The sequence below is a fragment of the Suricata suricatta genome, chromosome 6 (genome assembly GCF_006229205.1).
Source record: "Suricata suricatta isolate VVHF042 chromosome 6, meerkat_22Aug2017_6uvM2_HiC, whole genome shotgun sequence".
NCBI lineage: Eukaryota > Metazoa > Chordata > Mammalia > Carnivora > Herpestidae > Suricata > Suricata suricatta.
The window spans coordinates 118,038,706-118,063,181 of NC_043705.1; the positions used below are offsets into that span (position 1 = coordinate 118,038,706).

Consider the following 24,476-nt stretch of genomic DNA (forward strand, 5'->3'; position numbering starts at 1 on the left):
AATAGAGTTATGTAACATTCTGGCAGTCTTCTCGAGCATGTTGTAGTGTATATAAGGATCATTGGGGTGCCTCATGTATATGCACATTACTGTGGGTCCCTTTCTAGGCATACGTGGCTCTGGAATCAGTATTTCTTATAATAATAAGCTTCTTAGAACACAAGTTTGAAAAACATTGGCGTGTAAGTCTCTTTTGTATGCAGGACAAATAGCCAGTTATTTTGCTTCATCATTTTAACATACAACATTATGAGGTGTTTTTATTTTTTGTTACTGTTTTTGGTGCTTATGTTTATTACTACAAATGGTAAAAAATAATTCCCTAAGTCTGTACTTGCTCTAGGATTTTCTATTAGTAAATGGTATCATGTATCAGGTTACCCACTTGAGAAACCTGCATTTATCCTTAGCTTCTCCCTCTCCCTTTTCTCCTGTCTCTAATCCTCTACCTTTCCGACCATCTTTGATTCATTACCGATGAAGTTTTCTGCATGGAGGAATTGTAACATCTGTTCATACTTGCCTTTCTTCTTCCTACAGTCCATTTTCCAAAGGTGTCTGTCTAAAAGTCAGAGCTGATTATGCCATCATAGTAAATACCCTTTGTACAAAGAGATCTGAGTTTCTTAGTGTATCTTAAAAGGCCATCTTCACTTACCTTTATACTTCTTGTCGTCTTGTTTTCTTGGAATATAGAACTTCTTGCTGTTCTTTGAGGAAAATAGCACTTTTTCATGTTTCCGTGTTGCTCACACACTACTTTTTTGCCATCTATGTCTCTCTCCCCTTTTCAGTCTTTCTCTTGCCCAGTGTTTATGGGGAACTCACCATGTGTCTGGCATTGTGTCAGAGGCTAGGGTTGCATGTGTGGAAAAGATCGGTTTCTTGTCTTCACTTGTCGTACTGTCTAGTAAAGTCTGTCAGACACTTTTCTTTTCTTTTGTTCCCATGGTATTTATTACTTATTATTTATTACTATTAAGTGTTTATGTGCCTTTCTCTTCTCATTTAATTTTGGTCTCCAGGTCTAAAACCATATCTTAGTTTATTAATATTCCTCACTTAGCAGTTGGCACAGTATATGGCATAGTGTGATCACTGAAAAGTACAATTGAATAAAACTTAGAAACCTAAATACAGAACTACTTCCAGGATAGGTCAAAGCTATCCTTTATAGGATACATTTATATTTTTAATTATGTAAGTAATAAAATGGCTAAATACAGTTTAGAGTGAAAGCCTATGCTACTGCTATCTTATTTCCATTATAAAATCTTAATATTATAATTTTTTTCCTTTAGGAATTTTTGGAAGAATAGTCTATCATTTAAAGTTTCACTTAAAAATAATTTAAGCCAGTTATATTTATAACTTTTTCAAAGAATAATTTGAAATAAAGCCTGTAGAATATATAATTCTAATTATTAAGATTATATATTCATATATCTTTTAATAGAAGTTCTGTTCAGATGTATCCTTTAACTAGAGCTGACTTTTTCATGTTCTGTACCTTGATCAATCCTGGCCTATATCTTTTTTTTTTAATCTTTTTTTATTTTTGAGAGAGAGAGGGAGACACAGAATCCAAAAGACAGGCTCCAGATTCCGAGCTAGCTGTCATCTCAGAGCCCGACATGAAACTTGAACCCACGAACCGTGAGATCAAGACCTGAGCTAAAGTCGGAATCTTAACTGACTGAGCCACCCAGCTGCTCTAATCCTGGCCTATATCTTACAATTATATTATCACATGCCTGTAATAAACCAATTAAATATGTAATAAACCAACAAAAACATGGTTTTTATTCCTAGTATTATAAACCAATCACATCAATGAACTGGTAGATGTCACTTGTTTAATTTATCCAGTCACAGGTATGAAATGATAACCTTCAACAAGGACCTCCTTTCCACCTTCAATACTATATAAACCGTTCTTCTTGAAATCCTTCAAAATGAGCAACTTTTTTTGGAATCATAGAAAGGAAGATGTATTTTTGAGTAAGTAGAAAGAGAAAAGTGTGAGTTGAGGTAACTTGACAGTCCAGAATTGAAGTGGAGGAAGAGGTCTGAATCCTTGGGTCATTGGGAAGACCATCTCAAAATGTTACAGCAGAAGTCACCTTGGCTATTCCTGCCATCGTAATACAACTAGGACACCGAAACAAGAACCCAGCAAAACTCTTCTGCTCTCTAGGAAAGAGAAGTGGAGTACAGATCTCGTTGTAAGGAAATCTTGTTAACAATAGTTGACGTTTACAATTACAGTAATCATAATACAGTGTGGGATCCTTTGCAGAGTGAAAGGAGGTGGTATTAATAGTTCTAGTGGAGCAATCGGTGTAAAGCAGAAGGCAGACAGATCAGAGAGATACGTTGCCCTAACTGCTGCAGTCGTGGTGTGAAGAATGTGTCATGAGAACATGCAGAGGGAGCTTTAGGTTAGGGAAACCTTTACACATCTGAGCCAGGCTTCGAGAAGGAGAAGGATTTCCCCCCAAGTTGGGTAGACAAAAGCCAAGCCAGGCTAAAGAAACCTAGTGTTGTCTTGCTGACCATTGTAGCCCTGTCTCTTGTCCAAACCATTCCCTCTCAAGAGGTGCTTCATGTCTGTCATCCTTCTAAAACAGCCCTATGTGAAAACTTTCAGTTTCTAGTATGATAAACCTGACAGTTAAGAAGATTATAATTAAACTGATTTATTGGCAGTAGAATTGATAGATTTTCCTTGTACATCTCTACTACGGTATTTATATTCAACATATGTCAGTGATTAAAAGATTAATACCTGCTACAGAGAGGAAACATGATTGTTTTCAGTATGTGAAAGAAGATAGTACTTGTTTTGCATTCCTTATGGCTATACAAGAACAAATGATGAAAGTTAGAAAGGGGCATATTTTGTCATCGGTATAAGAGAAAGTATTCTATTCAATCCAAAGGTTAAACAGGCTCTCCTGGGAAGTTCTGAGTTCCTCTGCAGTAGAGGTAAAAGGATGGTCCTTTTCCCAGGATGCCATTAGTGGAATTCATCCTTTCCCTACTAAATTCTGTCTCTTTGATATTAATAATTAGAGTTACAGGAAATGTTAAAGAACTTGAAGCTGTCCTTCCTCAACTTTAGGACCTGTGTGTAAGGGTGTCTTAGCTAGTGGAGGGGGACAGATTTGCTGCTGGCTTTTGCAAAGGTAATGCCAACTATTGTAATTCCCATATACTTTCAATCATTAGGTCTGCTTTCAGTAATCATGGATTATAGTAAAGATACTAGTAAGTACACAAAAGATTTATATAGTTATGTTTAATTTTGTTAAATTCTTATGCATCTAACTTTTCTGCTTGTTGCTTATTAGCATTTTTCATGTGTATACACAAATAAATCACAGAAAATATTGTTCTACTCTGCTCCCACTTCTAATTCCTGTTTGATATTTTCAAGAAGGCAAATAAGTTTCCACTTTAAAAATCAGCAAATCTTGGATCATAAAATTAATACTCTAAAACATAAAACAAATTCATTAATTTAGACACTCTAATATGTAAGTTAAACATTTGCTTGGGCTAACTGCATTAATTTTCATATGATCCATAAAAATTGGTTTTACTGAAATAATAACTTTCAGTTATAGTTAGTACATTTAATAAGTATTTGTTCTGGGCTAGGCACTGTGCCAAGCACCTCACTTCTTGCAACAATGCTTTCAAGGTAGGTAATTAGTATTTTCACTATATATAGGAGAAAATGGATGCCCATGAGATTGAGTGATTTAGCCTACATAGTTTGTAGGTGAAAACTGGATTTGAATCTAGTTCTTTTTCATTCCATAGTTGTTCTTTACAATACTCCCAAATAGCTAGAGGCCAGTAGTTTTTGGTCATTAATTTACTATGTGTACTTGAACCAATATTTATTTTAAAAATTTTTAGTGGTTTTTTTTTTTTTTGAGAGAAGGGGCGAGAGAGACAGACAGACAGACAGACAGAATGTGAGTGGGGGAGGGGCAGAGAGAGAGGAAGACACAGAATCCAAAGCAGTCTCCAAGCTCTGAGCTGTCAGCACAGAGTCCCACACGGGGCTGAAACCCACCAACCGTGAGATCATGATCTGAGCTGAAGTCGGGCAAATAACCGACTGAGCCACCCCAAACTTAATTAAAAATCAATTTTATGTTGTGTATTTATTGATAAAGATATATTTATATAAAGTTTATTGCAGCATGTTTCAAAGCAGTAAATATTGAAAGCATTTAAAAACAAATGCAAACTAAAAAAAAATAAAAACAAATGCATGTTTATTCACACATAAATACATATACGTGTGTGCATGTGTGTACATGTGCATCTGTATGGAGAATTGAGCTGGAAGAGAATGAGTGTGTATATACATGTCTAGATATATAGATGTAGATAAAAGGTTTGTTTACTGTTTTCCTGTAAATATGTATCTCTATGCATATGTGTTTATATAATATTAAATTGCTGGATACTTAGAGTTGACTGCAGTTACTTATTACCTCCAGAGAGATTCATCAGGAACATTCATAGGACTTAGCAGTTACACCATAAGAAGAAAAGACCCACTGTAATTCTGCCAGTTTTTTTTTTTTTTATGATTTGCTTTTTTGCTTTTGAATGGTTTGTCATCATAGTCATCTAGCCACAGTTTTTCCCCCTTATGCTGCTGTGAGTTTCCTAAACATGAAAGCTTCTGGGAATATCCTAGTAGATTATCTCATTTGTTCTTTCTACTTCTCACTTTGCACTGTCATCAGTAGTAATTTTTGGAGAAGTCAAATTGGAAACATTAAGTGAGAGTAGGAAGAAATAAAAAGAGGTAAACTCCTTAAATTTCTTTTTGCTTCTTTTCCGTCTTCCCCAACCCCCAATAAAGACCACATTGATCTCAGCTTACTCACCATTCTTCTTAGTATTAAGTTCTGACTAGCACAGGAGTTGGCAAATTACAGAGCCAAATTATGTGAGCGAAGTCTGCTTTATTGAAATAAACACAATCATTCATTTATATATTTTCTACAATTGCTTTCTTGGTATAACAGCAGAGTTGAGTAGTTCCAACAGAGACTTTATGGCCTGCAAAGTTTAAAATACTGTCTGGATCTTTACAGAAAAAGTTTGCAGATTCCTGATCTAGCAGGTAAGGAAGAAACCAGGGATTTCTCATTTCATTTCCGGGGGAAATTTAACTTGATATTTCTCCTTTCTCTTCCCCTTCCCCTTCCCTGTCCTCCTCCTCCTCCTCCTCCTCCTCCTCCTAATTTTAGAGAGATGTGTGTGAGCTGGGGAGAGAGGTGGAGGGAGGGAGAGGGAGAAGGGAGGACAGAGAGAGGGAGAGAGAGAGGGGGGCGAGAGAGAGAGAGAGAGAGAGAGAGAGAGAGAGAGAGAGAGAGAAAATTTTAAGCAGGCTCCACGCTCAGCCTGACAGGGGGCTTGATTCCAGATCCCTAGGATCATGACCTCAGCCGAAATCAAGAGTTGGGTGGATATTCAACCAACTGAGCCCACCCAGAGCCCACCCAGGTGCCCCTAACCTGATATTTCCATGAGAACATTCTAGCACATGAACATTATATATTTCATCTGAAATAGCCCTAAAACTATTTTGAGTTGGTTTGGGAGTAGCATAGTTTCTGGGAGGAAACAGCTTCTGTTTTTTTAGCAAGTATGTTATGAAGAAACTTTGAAAGTTGTCCATATTTGGGGGTTCCTGGGAATTAATTATGTAAAAGAGAAAGGAGTGAGGAAGGAGAAAGGCTAGTTCATTTTGATTTAGATTGACAGCTGTAACACTTGTATTATTAGTGTGTTAGGTTCATTTTATCATTATTCATTAGACTAACATTTGATCCTGTGTTGACTTCTCACTACCTATCATTTTTCACATTGCATGCATGGAGATTTTTTGTTGCTGTTGTCAGTTTTCATTAAAAAGGGATCTCTCTTGCTCACTGATGTATTTTCACTGTCTAAAATAGTACTTGACTATAATAGATGTTTAAATAATATTTGTCGAATGAACTCAGATTAAGAGATTTTATTTTTGTAGCAAGATTATGGTTTTTCAAAAATGTCTACAATCGGTTTATACCTAGAAAATAGGTCATAATTAGATATCTACAAGCCTTTGTGAATAACATACCTTTCCTGACTAACTAAGGACCTTTCCTGAGTCCTATCAGCTCATTACATAATACTAACTTTATAGTCACTTCAGTGAAGCTTTGTTTGGTGCTGGCAAGCCTAATTATAAAGTGATGTGAACTGGATAGGTTATATGTTTCCATTAGGTGAATTTCACACTAATGAGCTTAACTCTGATTTTGCAAACTGCTGTAGGTTCTAAATTACCTTGAGGGTTTTATTATATTTGTATAAAATTCTCAAATGTAGTTAAATCATTTTAAAACAGTTGGCTTATAATTTCTTCCTTCTCTCTGCAGATGCCATTTATAATAATGAAAAGATACTACTAAATACTAAACATTGACTTACTCATGGTCCCTTGCAGTTTATTTCGCAGATCTGATTCTACCCAGTGATGAGCTGTTTTGATTCCACTTTTAAGATAACCTCAGAGTCACTAATTACAAAGACAGATACTAAACCACTTAAAATTAGATTGAATTACAATGAAATAAAAAAAAAACATATCCAAAATTTGTAGGAGATGCTCTAAAAAGAATGATCTCCGTATGTAGCAATTTTAAAGTGCTAGGAAGTAGCTAGGATCTGTAGTGTGCTTAGTGGTTTGGCTCTAACCAATTTGTGGTTGTTTGTCATGGCTAATACCCAGTGTAACAGAATGGAGGCGAGCAGGCGGATGCAAGCCAAATGTAAAATAAGACCATGCAGTTTCATTTGCTGAGGAAAACAGTAATTCAAAACAAATAGTTCCCTTTGGCTTTGCGTTAACAGATAAAATCTCTAGGGTAGTCATAATGGCTCTTAAATTAAAAATCAGCGATGTGATGCTCTTTTTTCTTCTTTAGATTGTGCTTTTGTTTAAACAAATGGGATGCTGAATATATTCATAGAAAAATAGCTTGTAGCAGCCTGAGGAAATGGTCAGAGGACTCTACCACCCATGGGGCCATATCTGGCTATTGCCTGGCTTTGTGAAGCAAGCGAGCTACAAATGTTCTTTATGTTTTTAAAGCATTCTTCCCCAATATTTTGAAGATGTTACCCCATTGTCTTTTCATTTGCCTTGTTTCCCATGAGAAGTCTTCTTTGTACCTGTCCGTGTAACTTGTCTTTTTAAATCTGGTTCTTTTTTTTAAATTTTTCTCTGCCATTGTTTTTGATCAATGTGATTATGATGTGCTTTGGTCTAGTTTTCTTCATGTTTTTGTGCTTGGGATTGGTTGAACTTCTTGAATTTATTGGCTTATTTTCATCAAATTTGGAAAGTTTTCATTCATTATTTCTTCAAATAATTTTCTATCCCCCATTTCTTTCCTTTGAGGACTCCTGTTATGCATTTTGTAATTGTGTTAGGCTACTTGAAGTTCATCAGTTCACTGATGTTCTTCGTTTCTTTTACTCCTTGTATTACATTTTGGAAAATTTCAAGTTCACAGTTCTTGCCATCTATAAAATTTATTATACATTTATTCTCATCCAATATATTTTCATTTAGACCTAGTTTTCATCTTCAAAAATTCAACCTGAGTGATTTTTACACCTTTCATGCCTCTCCTTAACTTTTTGCACATGCATACCAGAGGTATAAAAATTGTTTTAATGTTCTTTTCTGCTGATTCTAACATCTCTGTCAGTTTTGGGTCATTTTCTGATTTTCTGCTTATGATAGGTCATATTTTCCCACTTCTTTGCATGTCTGATAAATTTTGCCTGGCTGTTAAACATTGTAAATTTTGCTTTCTTAGGTGCTTCATATTTTTTCTGTTCTTATAAATCTTGAGTTTTGGTTTGAGACAGTTTAATTGTTTGGGAATAGTTTCATTCTTTCAAGTCTTGCTTTGAAATTTGTTAGGTGGGATAAATGAGGTGTTCAATCTGAATCTGATTGTTCCCCACTACACAGCCAAGACTTTTCTGACCACTGCACATGAACCGCACAGAATTTGTCTGGCTGTTAGGAACAGGCACTGCTCCCTGTCCTCTGGGAATGCAGGGCACTTTCCCTGTAAGTCTTTGGAGTAGTAATTTCTTCACACACATGTACCAGTCATTGCTATACCGACTACCTCAGGGGCCCCTTTGGCGATCTTCAGAGTTTCTCTCTGTGTCATGCCCTGTTTTCTAATTCTTTTTGGTTTCCTTGGACTCAGTTCTGTCTTTAAAACTTAGACTGCTTGCCTGGATTTTTGTTCTTCCAGCAAGGCCTGGAAGATTTTTTTTTTAATGTTTATTTGAGAGAGAGGGCATCAGTAGTGGAGGGGCAGAGAAAGGGAGAGAGGGAATCTCATACAGGCTCCACACCGTCAGCACAGAGCCCATGAGGCTCAAATCTCATGAACAGCAAGATCTTGACCTGAGCCAAAATCAAGACTGGATGCTTAACCCACTGAGCCACCCATGCACTTTGGCTGGAAACTTTCTTAAGACTGTAAACTGGGGCAATTGTAGGGCACACTTGTGTGTTTCTCATCTTTCAGGTCACTGCTCTTTACTTCCTGATGTCCCATGTTTTGAGAACTATAGTTTCACTTATTTTGTCCAGTTTTTTGGTTGATTTCAATAGGATGTAATTTTTGGTGCCTGTTGTACATTGTAGCCAAAAGTGATAGTTGGGATGTTGAAATTTAAGATTTAGTAGTTATGAATAATTCCAGGTGAAGATACAGAGAGTTGGACCATAGGCATGAGCGGAGTAGAGGTGTGAAGGTCATTTAGTGAGTCATCCATATGGACTCTGAAGTCATCTATCTAAGTAAATTTGAGATAGAGAGAGAATAAGACTTTAAGCCAAGAGCCAAAGTTGTAGAGTTGTAATACTGCATGTTTTATGTGTTTGGTTAGGAAAATACTCTTAAAATTATGTTAAATTGTCTTATCTTTTCTTATAGAACCTTCTGACAACTTAAGGGAGATTCTCCAAAATGTGGCCAAATTGCAAGGAGTATCAAATATGAGAAAACTAGGCCATCTGAATAACTTTACTAAGGTAAGTAACTTGAGTCTTTATGAGTATGATCATCTAAAATTCTCTGTTCCTTATTGGCGGCTCCTCGGCTAAGACACTTATTATATTAACCTCAGATGCTTTTTAACTGTCATTACCAAGAAGTTCTTGAGCACCCAGTATCAGTGCTTTCCTCTGTTGCTTCTCATGGATTTTGTCATGTGTTATTAATTTCAGTGTATTTGGATGATGGAAGTATTATGTGCTGCTTGTAGAAAATTTGGTAAGTTCAGAAAAGAGGAAAAAAGCACTAAGAAGTCCATCATCCAGTTGTCAGTGCTTTTCACATGATGTGGGATTTTTTCCCTTTTTAATTAACTCATTTTTATGTGATAATATGATAAACGTTGCATGAGTTCAAACAAGACATAAATCTATGTTAAACTGGTATCATATTATGTGATAATATGATAAAAGTTGCATGTGTGTGTGGCATTTTATAGGCCTAATCATAATTTCTAGAGCAATATTAAAACTTCTTCTCTCTTTTCCCTGTTCTTCTATGTCCATTTTCTGGATCTTGAGTAGAGTCCAGGATAAATGTAGGGGCCCTCATCCAAATAAATACTGACCTGATCTGTATTAGAATCAAGGATTCTTGACCTTGATAGATGGTATGTTTTTGAACCTGGTATTACTGGTCAGCCAACTCTTGGAACTAAAATGCCTATTATTTGAGGTGATGCCATAAATAGGAAACAGAATGATTGCTTTGGGAAAAATTATTTCTTTTTTTAGTTTAAAAAATATATATTGTTCTGCTACATTTTAAATTTGGGACTAATTTTATATTTTAGCCCCTTACTACTCAAAGTGTGATCCATAGACCAGCATTGGCATCATTTGAAGTGTACTATATCTGGCCCCATCCCAGACCTACTGAGTTAGAATCTCCATTTTAATAAAGATTCTCAGATGAATTGTATGTACATTAAAGTTTGAGTGGCACTGTCTTAATCTTCCCAAAATGTTGAATTCTTTTACTGTCTAATAACTGGATATGGCTTGGACTTTATTTCCCAGGTATAAATGGATAAGAATATAGTCACTGTGTAGCAAAACTTTTTTCAGTATGGTGATGTGAACTAAATATAAAATAGAGTAGATTTTTTTTCATAGTTAGAGACGTAAGTACATATGCATTAATTTTTTTGTGTGTGAAATTTTGGAATATTCTGGCACGTATTTTTATATAACAGATGAGAAAATTATATGAGGGTCAAGAAATTTTATTAAAATAATTTTTTTTAATGTTTATTTATTTTTGAGAGAGAGAGAGACAGAGAGACAGAGTGCACGCAGGGGAAGAGCAGGGAGAGAGGGAGACACAGAATCTGAAGCAGGCTCCAGGCTCCAAGCTGTCAGAATGGGGCTCAGACTCCTGAACCATGAGATCATGACCTGAGCGAAAGTCAGATGCCACCCAGGCGCCCCTGTTTATTTATTTTTGAGAGAGACTGAGAGAGAGACTATCCCAAGCAGGCTTCACACTGTGCAGATCCCGACGCAGGGCGTCAACTCACGAACCGGGAGGTCATAACCTGGGCTGAAATCAAGACACAGACGCTTAACTGACTGAGTCACCCAAGTACCCCAGAAAGTAATATTTTTAAAACAGCATCCAAAAACATTGAATAAGTGATTGAGAAAATATCCCTAAATATGTTTTTATTTTTTAATAAATGTAATGAAAATCTTCAAACGCATGCTTCAGTGTGCTCATCAGATAATGTCAAGTCTTTTAGACCCAAGGGTCTTTCAGTATTGAAAATGGCATCTCCTAGTTTCACTCCCTTCTGTTAAATTTCCCAGTTTTATCTGACAGTCTTCACTCAACTCAAATAAGTCTTAACCAATTTCCCAGATTTGACCATTGAAAACCAATTTAACATAGGTTTATGTCTTGTTTGAACTCATGGTCCCTGTCATAATCATGTTGACATCTTGGTATGAAGTTCTACATCTTTTGCCAGCTGGAACCTGAAAGGTGGGGATGGATGTAAGGATGGCAGTGATTTCTTTTTTTTTCCCTCTGGCATCAGTAGGGATCTTAAAGCAATATTAAAAATCTAGAACAGCACCTTCCAATAGAAATATATTGTGAACCACATATGTAATTTAAAAATTTCTAGTACCACACTAAAAAGGGAAAAGGAAGCATGTAAAATTATTTTTAATAATACATTTTTTAATCCAGTGCATCTAAATTATTGTCATTTGATGTAATTAGTATAAAATATTAATGAAATGTTTATTACCATTTTATACTAAATCTTTGAAATCAAATATGTATATTAGTCATGCAGTACATCTAAATTCAGACAGCCACACTTACCGTGCTCATAGCAACCTGTGGCTAGTAAATACCAGCCACAATGGACAGTACATATATAACATATGTAGACTTTTTGGAATAGTAGTTTAAACATTAATTTTTGTAATCTGTTGGATACCTTTTCCCCTCCTCTGTTCTCCATTTATTTCTGTCTCAGTCTCAGGTTCTCTGAGTTAAGGTCAGTTGCCTTCTCCCTTCGTCCCTTTTCCATTTCCTTGTTTCTGTACCTTTGAATTCTTCCCACAGTATTTCACTAGGTTGTTTTCTTCACTTGGTCTTTCCTTGATTTGTGTTCTCCCAGTCTCTTTTTCCTGGCTTCCCTTTACTCTCTCCTTCTCTCTTTCCCTCTTCCTCTTTGTCACCTCTTTCTTCACCTTTCTCTAACCCCTTCCCTCTCTCTCTCTCTCATTTCTCTCTCCTTTCCCTGTCTTTTCCCCCTTGTACCACTGTAGAGTACAGAATGATTTATCTCCTTAATAAAGGCCGTAGGCTTTGGGGCTTTTTGTATTCTTGTTTGTTTTCTGTTTTGCTATATTCTCTCTTTATAATTTTCACATTTCCCTCTGGCCCTTGTGCCAGCTTATAGCAACCTTTTATTTGCTATTATAAATTATTTATGGATTTAAAACCAGAAAACCAGACTTCCTAGAATTTGTCTACGCTATGAGGAACTAAACCTTGAGTTGGGGTCTGAGGGGCTGTCCTATTAGTAAAGTCAGTCCATGAACACTGGACTTGATAAAATCAGTTTTGCTGCCCTGTGGTAACAGTGGGAAAAACATGAGCTTTAGATCAAATAGGTGGAGACTTACACAGCCCAGCTCTGATCCTAAGTAGCAAGCCCGAGTCGGGCACATTTTCAGGTAAAGAGGCAAGGTCTCGATACAGTGCCTGGCACATAATAGGTCCTTTGTAACAGGTAGTGCCTTTGTTCTGTTTGCTTTTGGTTTGTTTTTTGTTTTGTTTTGTTTTGGGTTTTTTTTTTGGCATTTTTATCGTTTTTTTTTGGCTGACTCTAAGGACATAAGTCTGCTTAATAGTTCAAATTACAGATTTGTAAGCTGTTATTGTAACAGGGCTTTTTGACCTCAGTAATTCTGACCTATTGGGTCAGATAAGTATTTGTTTTGGGAGGCTGTCGTCTTCATTGTAGTGTGTTTCACAGCACCCCTGCTTCTATCCCCTGGTGCCAGTAGCACACTTCCACTAGTTGTGACAAGCGAGAATGTCTCCAGACATTGCCAGATATTTCCTGGGGAACAGAATTGCCCCTGGTTAAGAACCATTGCTGTAAATGAATGTCTGTAGATTTTATTATAAAGTTTCTTCAAGCACCCGGTGCAAAGTAATGGCTTACTATAAATTTAATCATAATATAGTATATCTTTGAATTCCATTTTGTTGGAGAGCTAGGTTCATAAACATTTACATAGCTGGTATTTCTGAAAAATCTGTCAGTTCATTTCCTTGTAAAGTTAGAAATTCTGAGAAATCTCTACGAATATTTCTATAGAATAAGAAAATAAGAAAAATAATTATGATGCCACTTAGACTAGTTAGGAGTTAGTTGGTCACCCTTTTCTGTGTTCCCATAACAGATTATGTGTGCCTACTAAACTTTATTCTTTTGGTGTTATTATTTGTTGTGGGTTACTATCTTATTAAACTGAGTTTCTTAAGCACAAGAAACATGTAGTATTTATTTTTCTACTCTATTCCTTTTTACTCCAAAGCCTGATATATAACAAGTGTCTAATTAAAGATTTTATATTACATTGAGAAGATTTTGCATTTTAAATAATGGAGTTTTGTTGTACTACTAGTTGTTTTGTTATTAAGTATGAGCTTGCTGTTAGGATTCACTTAATTTAGTACATCATTGGGGCTAAAATCTTGTATAGGGTAGACCTCATCTGCAGAATTAAACTTCCTTTTAAGGCATGAAGAGAGAGTGCTAGTGATGTGATCCTTTAACCATGTGAATGTCACACACCCATGCTTGCCTTCTGACATCATTTCACTAGATAAAGTAATGTGTATAACAGACTGTTGATGAATATGATCTTAGTGTCCTATTTTTAAAACTGACAACATGCTTATAATCTAAAGACCTGTTTAAAGATGAACGTATTTCAGCTCTTTATATTCTAAAAGTTCTCTTTCCCTATATTTAATCTCTTATTCAGATTGAAAGCTCCACAGGAGTCTTTATTTTGTTCTGTTTTTTAAAAAACTTCAAAAATAGTATGAGCTAAATATAAAAAATTTAAATGGCACAGAACAATTTATGGTAAAGTGAAAGTCTTCTCTCAGATACCCTTCCTATCTTCCTCCCCACTGTGACAAAAATACCATTCTCTAGAGGTGACCCTTCTCTGGTAAGAGCGTGTGTGTGTGTGTGTGTGTGTGTGTGTGTTTATTTCATGGAGTTGTGAGAATTAAATGAGCTAAACAGAAAGTTGTGTTTAATATAGTCCTCAGTTTGTTTACCATTTATTATACATATATGCAGAAAGGTCTGTATTTTAATAAGGTTGTTGAAGCAGGATGAGATTCTATATTTAATAAGGATACATATATTGATTTATAGTTTGCTTTTTTCCACTTTCCAATGTATCTTAGGATCCTTTCCTTTTCTATAAATATAGATCTACTACTTTTTTATAGCTGCATCTATGTGTGTGGATATATGTGTGTGTAGAAATAGCTAAAAGACGTGTATGTAAATATTCCTACACATACATACATTCAAACATATACCGTAATTTAATCATTCCATCATTAAAAGTGTTTTTCTGGGGCGCCTGCGTGGCTCAGTTGGTTAAGTGTCCAGCTTCGGCTCAGGTCATGATCTTGCAGTTCGGGTGTTGAAGCCCCGCATCGGGCTCTGTGCTGACAGCTCAGAGCCTGGAGCCTGCTTCAGATTCTGTGTCTCCATATCTTTCTGTCCCTCCCCCGCTCATGCTTTGTCTCTGTCTCAAAAAATGATGAAAAACATTAAAAAAAAAAAATTGTTCTTTATGAGACTGATGCACTGCCTACTGCGCTAAGGAGGCACCTAAGAATTGTTCTTTAAAAAAATAAACAAAAATAAAAATGTTTTTCATACTTTTTGCTATTTTAAATCAGGTATAGTAATATTTGTGTACTTTCTTATGCTGAATAGAATTTTCGAAGTGTGATTACTTAGCCAAAGGCCTTTGTATTTCTTATTTTAAAACCTGCTTCTACAGTGCACTCTGCAGGTGTCTGGGTGGCTCAGTCAGTTGAGTGTCTGACTAATTTCGGCTTGGGTCTCCATCCCAGGGTCATGGGATTAAGCCTTGCATTGGGTTCCATGCTGAGCATGGAGTTTGCCTAAGATTTTCTCTCTCTCCCTTTCCCCCTCTCCCTTGCTCACGCTCTCTCTCAAATAAAAATAAAAAATCAAATGCACTCAGAAAAGACCATGCTGTGGAAATCTTATCTGTGATTCATATACATATATATATATTTTAAGTTTGGATTATTCTATCTGTTGCTTATTTGGGAGAACTATTCATTTAACCTTCAGAGCAATATGAGTAAAATGGGAATAGAATCTAACTGCCCTGTTGTAATTGATCATTATATTCTTAAAAAATTAAAAATTTTAATAAGCATCTCAGACATTTTAATTACCTAGAGATAGTTTAGGCTTCTATTTTACCTTTGTCAGGATACAATATTATTTATTGTTCCTTTTGAATATCTCAGTTTTTATAAGAAAGCCTTATAAGAAACAAATTCAACAAACTTGAGCTAAAGTTAAAAAGAAGATATTTGCTTTCATGATAAGGAAAACCAAATGTTGGTTCCTCATTTCAAGCAGAACAACCCAAGGGCTGAAAAAATTGTTTACTGTATTCTGTCTCTTCCATTTCATTGCTCTCTTTTTTAAAGTTAGCTTCATTCTGAAACACCTTGCATTTGGTTAAGATACATCATCTTTACAGCTTCTGGTCCTAAAAGGAGAGCATAGCCCTCTCCTGTCGTGTTCTGTATGTACTCTCATTTTGGGCACATTCAGCTGGGCGCTGTAACTGACAGTTACCACATGGGAGCGCCCAATGAAAAGCGTGATGTCTAATCATTTTGCAATTTAAGTGACTTTTGGGATACTGATTCTTACATTTTGAAAGGTCTTAAGTGATTTCTAAACATAATTCATGATTTTATTCTTAATATACTTATGTGATAGAGCAGTCAGTGTTATATTTTAATAACTTTACATGGGAGACAAGGAGTTCCCAATAGTGGTTAAAGTAGTAGTGGAGAAAATGTGACTTAATGACAGAAGATTAATTAGTGATTCAGTCAGTTGTTGAAGCAGGATGAGATTCTGATTGTTTAAATACACCAGTTTAGGGTTCTTCTTGCTGTTTTTTTTTTTTTTGCCTGTTCCTATAGTAAGACTTAAGGGGTTAATTTGTACTATAGGGTTTGGTTATTTAAATTAGGAGATGATTAGTAAGGTAGTGAGTCAGTCACTATAGGAATTTTGTACTAAAATAATTTATTCTTAATATTTTGAAACTTCTAATAGGTAAATTCTTGGTGACGTAAAGTGAAAGTATAATATTGCTTTTATTATTAAAAATCCAGAATCTTATCAGGGTCTTCTCTAATTTTTTATTCTTTTTTTTTTTAACTTTTAATGTTTACTTACTTTTGAGATAAAGATAGAGCATAAGGGGGGGAGGGGCAGAGAGAGAAGGAGACAGACATAGAATCCAAAGCAGACTCTAGGCTCCAGGCCCCGAGCTGTCAGCACAGAGCCTGATGCCGGGCTCAAACCCACAAACTGTGAGATCATGACCTGAGCCAAAGTTGGCTGGTCAACCAACTGAGCCACCCAGGCGCCCCCTAATTTTTTATTCTTAATATGTGTGAATTATTTACATATAGAAAACTTAGTCTTTACTTGGGATAATTGTAATTCATAAAGGATATTTTCATTTAACATTACTGAAGGACATCCTCTTCATAATTCTGGAAACAACTTAGAAACATTAATTAACCATCATTGAAAGCATTACTCTAACATCTATTACTGTCTCTGGGAATTAGGCACTGATAATGACAAATATGTTGCTTTGTTCCTAAATTGTTCTTTTTAATTGTTACTTGTGATATTCCAGTTTCCAACTGAGTGGACATTTTTTTTCAGAAATGTGTCTTGCAGTTGAAAAAAAAAGTGTTGCAGTTGAAACATTTATCTTGCATTGATATTAGATAGCAGAAGATGATAGGCCTTTCAAAATACTTTGCAAATTGTGGTTTTTGGAGATCATAATAATTAATTTGAGAGATTTTTTATTTTAAACATTTTGTCAAAGCTGCTAACTCTAACAGATGTTAAATGGTGGACAGTCATATATATTTTGTGTCTAACAAGGTGGGTAATTTGGGGAATTTTGTGTCCCTGAATATACATTTTTCTACAAGGATATCTGGCAAATGTGAAAAAGACAGTACAAAAAATGAGAACCAAGTACATACTTAAGGGTATGTTTCTACCAGCCCTTGACAAGACTTTCTTTACTTTATTTCTTGGATTTCAAAGTATTTTGTGTCATTAACATCCATTAGTGCTGTAGCAGAAAAAATGGAACTATTGCCTTTTTAGAAATTGAGATATACAAATCAGTTTAAGAAAGTAACATTTTTCCCATTTTAAAAATATTATATATATGTTGATATAAACAAATTGTAAGCTTCGTTTTTCTATTGTTTGAGTTGGAATGTGTCCAAGGCTTAAGTGATATAATACCATGAGAAACTGTTTTTTAATGGATGGTACCATATAGTGACAATGCTGGTAATCTTAAATACCTGGAAATCTTAAATACTAAATTGTATTTAATAGCTTAATAGTGTTAAGGGTAGTTTTTATTTGTGTTTTAATTCTTGGAAATGTGCAGTTTTTCTATGTGTGTTTCTAGTTAGCTGTTTTGGAAAAGATAATAGTTAATTTCACTTGCTTCTTTTATGTGTATATAACCAGAGTACAGTTCTCCAGACTTTTGATTCATACTGTTTTTGAGGCTGGAGAAATGAAATAAATATAGTAATATTCAGTTATTTCTTTATTTTTTATACCCAGTCTCCCCTTCCCCTTTATCCCTGTGTAAGTAATTTTAATACAGAATTGTAGTGACATTTTTCACAGTGGGCACTGGACTGCAGCTGGTTTGGTCTGATTTCTTGCGTTACCACTTACTAGTTCTTTGGCCTTAGGAAGTCATATTACCTGTTATCTTCAAGGCTCATTTGTCTTCATTTACAAAAATTTTATCTTGTAGGGTTAACAAGATTAATGGTCAATAAATGTTACTTGTATTCCTATTCATGAATTCTTGATAAAGATAACCATCCCCAGGTTTTGTAATACATATTCATTATAAACATTTCTAAAATCCAGAAAAGCACAGAGAAGAAAATAAATCACCTATGATTGCACTTTCATTTTTGGTGTTAAAATATTGATGTATAGTCTTTTTAAAAATGTATCTTAAAAAAATACATCTTTTAGAATTTTTTCCCTGTCTTACCAGAGTATATTATATATGTTTTTCCTTATGTTTAAATATTATATAATATTAATAGGCTGTGTAAGTTTCCTTCCTTATCAGCATTTTGTTTCCAGTTCTTTACCATTGTAAATAATGTCCTGATTCTCTTATACTTCAACTTTACATTTTATATTACTTTGTTCAGATAAATCACCAAAAGCAGATCCTGACTGTAGTCCATTTTTCCAAGTTAAAAAAAAATTTTTTTTTTTTGAGTGAGCCTGTATGAGAGAGCATGCAGGAGTGGGGGAGGGCCAGAGAGAGAGAGAGAGAAAGAGAATCCCAGTCTCTTAGCCACCAGTGCAGATCCCAGCGTGGACTCACGAACCTTGAGATCATGAGCAGAAACCAAGTGGTACGCTTAACCAGCTGAGCCCCCCAGGGGTCCTGCATTCCAGTTTATTTTACAAAGTGTTTTCAGTTTATAATTTCTGTTTATACTGACAGTATATTACCTTAATTGGAATAATTATGTTAAAAAGCAGTTTCTTGCCAGTTTGGCAAACTTTATTTCAAATGGCATTTTTCACTGTATTTGGTTCAGAATTTAGGAAACAGGAAATATGTCTTTAAATTCTTTGTACATTTTCTTGGCCTCTTCTCAGTAATCTTTCCCCAACTTGTTTAGGCCTTTCACATTATAAGGGCCTGCTTATATTACTTTGCTATGTGAGGATAGAATGCTAAGGGCTGAATTAATGTATTTCCCCAAATTCAATCTTTGAAGCCTTCACCCTCACTAACCTCAGAATGTTCATGCATTTGGAGATACGGCTCTTAAAGAGTCAACTGAGGTAAAATTAGGTAATATGAGTGATCCCTGATGCAGTATGACTGGTGTCCTGATAAAACAAGGAGATTAGTACACATATACACACAGAGGAGCAGCCATATGAAGACTGAGAGAACCAAGGAGAGAGGGCCTCAGAACAAAGAACATGAGCGAGCAAATAAATAAATAAATGTCTGTGCTTGAGCCACCTGGTCTGTGGTATTTGTTAGAGCAGCCCTCACAAACTAAGGGCTTTCACTGTTTGCTTATCCGATTTTTACAAATATTTTTGGCTAATATGTCATTTAACTTTTAGGTATACAGTTGGCTTTTTAGAGATATATAAATTTTCCTCTCTTTTGTCTCAAAGCTTAGTAAATCGTAACGTTTTATTTTAGATCTATATGTATAAAAATGTCCTCATCCTCCATTTTTTAGTACTTTTAACATCGCAACAAAGTATAATAAAATAAAATTTTATAATGTTGGAAAGTCTAAAGCTTCTTTGTTCATCATTTTTCAGAATTCTGAGGATTTTATAGGAATACCAGTATAAGCATTTTAAATAAAGACCTGTGAACAAAAGCTTTTTAACTTGTTCTATTTGCTTATTTACACAGCATTTCCTCACCACACAAAGTGACCATTTGTGTAGTCTCCTTCCTTGCAATGAAAATAGTGCATTATCTTAGAGCTACTCTATTCCTATTCTCTTCCTTATTCCATTTGGAACATTTCTTTTTTTCCTTTTTGTTTTTTTGTTGTTGTGTGTGTATGTTTGCTTCTAAAGAAGATACTGGATAAGAAATTTTATAAGGAGCCTACCAATAGGATACGATTAGCTCTTTTTCCTCTACAGTATTGTGCTTTTAAATACATTCTTGGGTCCACTCCTTTCACAGAGACCGATGTGATGGCCACTTTGGTTTATTCTGTATGGTTAAGATGTTCATAACGTCATACTGAGGAAGAATAATAGCACTTCGAATCCCTTCTGATTCTTCAGTGTTAATTAAATGATCAAACCTTCTCTTCAGTTCCTTTCAGATAGGCCCACTAAATAACTTGAGAAACTTCTATGTAACTTTTAGGTAAAAGTCAGTTTTCAAAACTCAGACTAAAGTGGTATATAGTCATCTGGGTGGGAGGGAAGTAGCTAGTATTAGGTCAGCGTTCTTAATGAAAACAAGGAAAGCCTGTTTGAAGGTATATAGGAAATTGCTCAGTTGAGAAGAAATACAGGAGCCAAAGCTTTGGAGAAGGGAGAGCCTCGTGGAGGTGAGCTCACTTCTCCAACAACTTTCCTTTGCCAGGCGATGCTGGCTGGTGTAGAGTGTGGGCAGAAAGCTCGGGACTCCGACCTTAGGCCCAGGAGGACTGTTGCTGAAAGACAGAATAAACAGCACAGACCTTTTGGTGGAGACCTAGAGGCAATCTAGTACAAAGAGATTGTTGTCTCAGTACATTTGTTGAATCCTGGGACTATCTGAGATAGGAAACCTAAAAATCTAAAACAAAAGAATATTTGAAAATAAGGGTGGAGCTCATAGTGTTTTTGCAAGACAAAAATTAGATATGTCATCCTCTTGGGACTAATGCCCTCAACAACAAGTAAGTTTCAGTTGAAACTTAAGTTTCAGTTGAAACCTGGGGAGTGGAGAAAAAAAGGGAAAACCGGAGGTAGATTGAATCTTACCGGAGCAGCAACTTTTCTGTACTTAACATTGTCCAGTGACAATGTAAGAAAGAGAATAAATCCTCTGTGGAGAAGGATATTATCAGGAGTCTGTGCAAGTTTCTATATACAAAGATTACAGGATCTACCAAGAGACAGGAAAAATATAGTAGAAATGGATCCAGAGGCAATCTACATCATTCACATTTATTTATATAATAAGCACTTCAGATATTTCACATTATTTATATATCAAGAGAATAGAGGTGAAAATGAAGATATTTTATTATCAGATATGTGTAAAGTTAAATAAAAATTCAAGAAGGGTAAAACAACGTCTAAAAATTAAGAACTCACTAGATGGGTGTGGTAGAAGATTAGCCATATCAGAAGACAGATAAATAGAAAAGAACTAGCCAAAGCACTGAGATAAAAGAGAATGGAGAAAACAGAAAATAGGTTTTAGAGATTTGCAGTATACACGAAAGGACCTGACATTTGAATTACCAAAAACAATAAGTAATTTTGAAGAGATCATGTATAAAATTTCCTAAAACTAATAAAATATATCAATCCAGAGATTTGGGAATTTCTGTTTTTTTAAACAAGATAGACACAGAGAAAACCTTCAGAAGAGGCAATAGTAAGACTGATACCAGACTTTCCATTAGGGATAATGGAAACCATCTTGAAGCTCTTAAGAAAATAGCAGCTGACCTATAAACTTAGAAATCCAGGAAAGGTATCCTCCAAAAACAAAGGGAAAATAATTTCCATGCAAACAAAAGTCCAAAGAATCTGTTACTAGCAACCTTGGCTAAAAAGTAAATGAAAACACCCAATAAAACAAGTCAAAAACAAATTGTGGATTCTTTAGACAGAAGGAAGAATACCCCATTAAGATACCACTGAGATGAAGAATAATGGAAGAGGTGAAATTGTTGGTAAATATAAATTGATACTTAATATTAACCAAAGTAAAAATAACAATAATGTGTTATGGGGCTTGAAAGATCTGTAGAAAAAACAACAGTAAAGTGAAAGGTGAGGTGAGTAAATGAAGTTCAAGTGTTTGAAGAGTCTGGCGTAGCTGAGGATATGGTAAAGTAATAATATCTGTTAGACCATTATTAGTTAAACAGCGCACATTGTAATCTCAATGGTAACCATTAAAAAACAGTCTTAAAGCTGTAAACTTATTGAGGGGGGAAAAAGAATAATAAAGCATAATTGGTTGATTCAAATGAAAGCACAAAGGAGGGTTAAAGAAACCTAAAACTGGCAGGTCAAAAACACAGTTTTTCAAGGCAATAGAAATAAATATGCATATTTGAACAGTAATAAGATCATATACTTATATTCTATTTATAACAATATAACATGCATTGTTAAAGATAAATACTATATTTTTCAGTCTAAAAAGTAATATATAAATGGCAAAAATACATAATGCGTTCAAATACTTTTTGTTTTTCTGACAGCTTCTTTGTGATATTGGCCATAGTGAAGAAAAATTGGGTTTTAACTATGAGGATATCATAATTTGGTAAGTACAATTTAGTTCTCTCCCTCACCTCTCTGGGTTTTAGTAATTTCAATTGTTGTAATTTTAAACTAAAAGGGTAGTGTAACATGTTATATTTAATTTTGTAGAAACAGTTGTTTGAACATTAGAAAAATTTAGTATCTCCAGTATTTTTCAATGTTATCCTGTTGTTCTTACTGATATTTTGTGATTATCAAATATAAAGAATCAAAGCTAATGATGGAAAATACATGGATTTTTACTTCCAATTTAAGCTTTTAAATTAAATCTGAAATTCATAGAACAAGAGTTCTTACTATTCCCAAGAATTAGAAGAAGAACCTGTACAGTTATCTCTATTCTGGGCCTACTGTCATAAAGTATTTCCTGGTTTAAACCAGTGATTCTTTTTTTTTTTTTTTTAAGTTTATTTATTTATTTTGAGAGAGCGAGCGAGTGCACACACACATGAGCTGGGGAGGAGTAGAGAGGAAGAGAAACAGAATCCCAAGCAGGCTCAGCATCATCAGTGCAGAGCCCCATGTGGGGTTTGAACTCACAAACTGTGAGGTCATGACCTGAGCCAGGATTAAGAGTCAGATGTTTAACCAACTCTGCCACCCAGGCATGCCTAAATCTGTGAATCTTTAAGAGGAGTGGAACCAGGTAGGCAGAGGGGAATAGATTGGAGAGGCATATGTGATATACTTTAAAAAAGGCATATTTAATTTCCCATTGTTTGTATAAAACTACAGAAAGTAGAACAAAATAACATTTTCTTGATTAGCAAGACTATATCAAGGCAGCACAGATTAGTGAAATTCCGTATTACAGTGAATGATTTTTTATATGTAAAATGACTAGTAGTTTTGCTTCTTTCAAATCAAGGAAGAATTTGAGGAAGTTTTATGTGTATTTGAAACTCATGCAGCAGAACTTGTTTTGTTCCCATGCAGTTTGCGGTTAGCTTTATTGAATGAAGCAAAAGAAGTGCGGGCAGCAGGGCTGAGAGCCCTTCGGTATCTCATCCATGACTCCAGCATTCTGCAGAAGGTGCTAAAATTGAAAGTGGACTATTTGATAGCAAGGTAATTTTCCTAGGGCTGTCTGTGTTGTTGTTGTTTTTTTTAATTATGTATTTAGTTTTAACATACCTATCATGAAGTGTGCAAATTTTTAGTGTAAAACGTGATAATTTTTACAAATATATAGAATCAGGTATCCCATTATCTCAAATAAGACAATATTTTCAGCATCCTGGTCAAGTTCCCTTGTGTCTCCAACCAATAGTAAGCATTATTCTGCTTTTTCTCACTGTAAATCAGTTTTCCTTGTTCTTGAGCATCATATTTTGGAAAAGTACATAATTACTCTTTTCCCCAGTGTTACTTGTGAGATTTATCCAAGCAGGTTTTTATTTTAAAGGCTGTGTAATATTTCATGCAATGAATAGACTACGGTTCATTTATTTCATTCTGTTGGTGATTTTCAAGGTTGTTGTCTGTATTTGGCAATTTTGGGTAACGCTGCCCTGAACCTCCTCCTTTTTCTCTTTCTCCCCCCCCCCTCCTCTCCCCCACCCCCCTCTTTGTCCCTACCTCCTCCTTTTCAGAGATTATTATCCATTGCCCCTTTAACAGTTTAAGAGTATTTCATTTTATTTAAAAAAATTTTTTTTAACATTTATTTATTTTTGAGAGACAGAGACAGATCATGAGCAGGGGAGGGGCAGAGAGAGAGGGAGACACAGATTTAGAAGCAGGCTCCAGGCTCTGAGCTGTCAGCACAGAGCCCAACGTGGGGCTCAAACCCATGAACTGTGAGATCAAGACTTGAGCTGAAGTCAGATGCCCCACCGACTGAGCCACCCAGGCACCCCAAGAATATTTTAAAAAAGTATTTTGCTTAACCTTTATAGTTGTTTTTGGCTAAATGGGTGATCTGATCCAGCTTCTTTGTTGTGGTGAGAAATGGGATTCTGGGTTTATTTACTCTTTAATAAAATTGTCTTAGATGTAATTGTATTCAGATAGAAGAAATGCTTTTTGAGTAGCTAACTATCTATATGTATTGATTAGAATAGTGAACTGCCTAAACATAAGTAAAAATTATTCTACATAAATCAAACTCTTAAAAAATTGAGTAATTTAATAAGTTTTACAGAGAAATGTTAGATATGTGATATCTGATTGAACATTACTTTTTGAAGCGCACTTAGCTATTAAATTATACCTGGTAAAATAGAATTGCTGTGGCTAGTATATAAGACTTTTAACTTAGTCATAGTATATAAAATGTAGGCCCTGGTTAAAATCATATTTAAACTAAAACATAAGCTGGAATGTTTTTCCTTCACGATTTTTATAAATTGTGAATTTTATCAAAGATAGGTGAATAATTTTTTCAGCAG

At 35.1% G+C, this 24,476-nt stretch overlaps 1 protein-coding gene across 5 annotated transcripts in view; it reads left to right on the top strand.

Annotated features, from left to right (window-relative positions):
* RICTOR (RPTOR independent companion of MTOR complex 2) overlaps positions 1–24,476 on the top strand; it is a 106,707-nt gene that overhangs the window by 27,038 nt on the left and 55,193 nt on the right. For all 5 annotated transcript variants that reach the window (XM_029940970.1, XM_029940972.1, XM_029940971.1 and 2 more), the window contains exons 3-5: positions 9,051–9,148; positions 22,023–22,087; positions 23,023–23,154. In XM_029940970.1, coding sequence (XP_029796830.1) covers positions 9,051–9,148; positions 22,023–22,087; positions 23,023–23,154 — 295 coding nt within the window. The remainder of the gene's footprint in view (positions 1–9,050; positions 9,149–22,022; positions 22,088–23,022; positions 23,155–24,476) is intronic.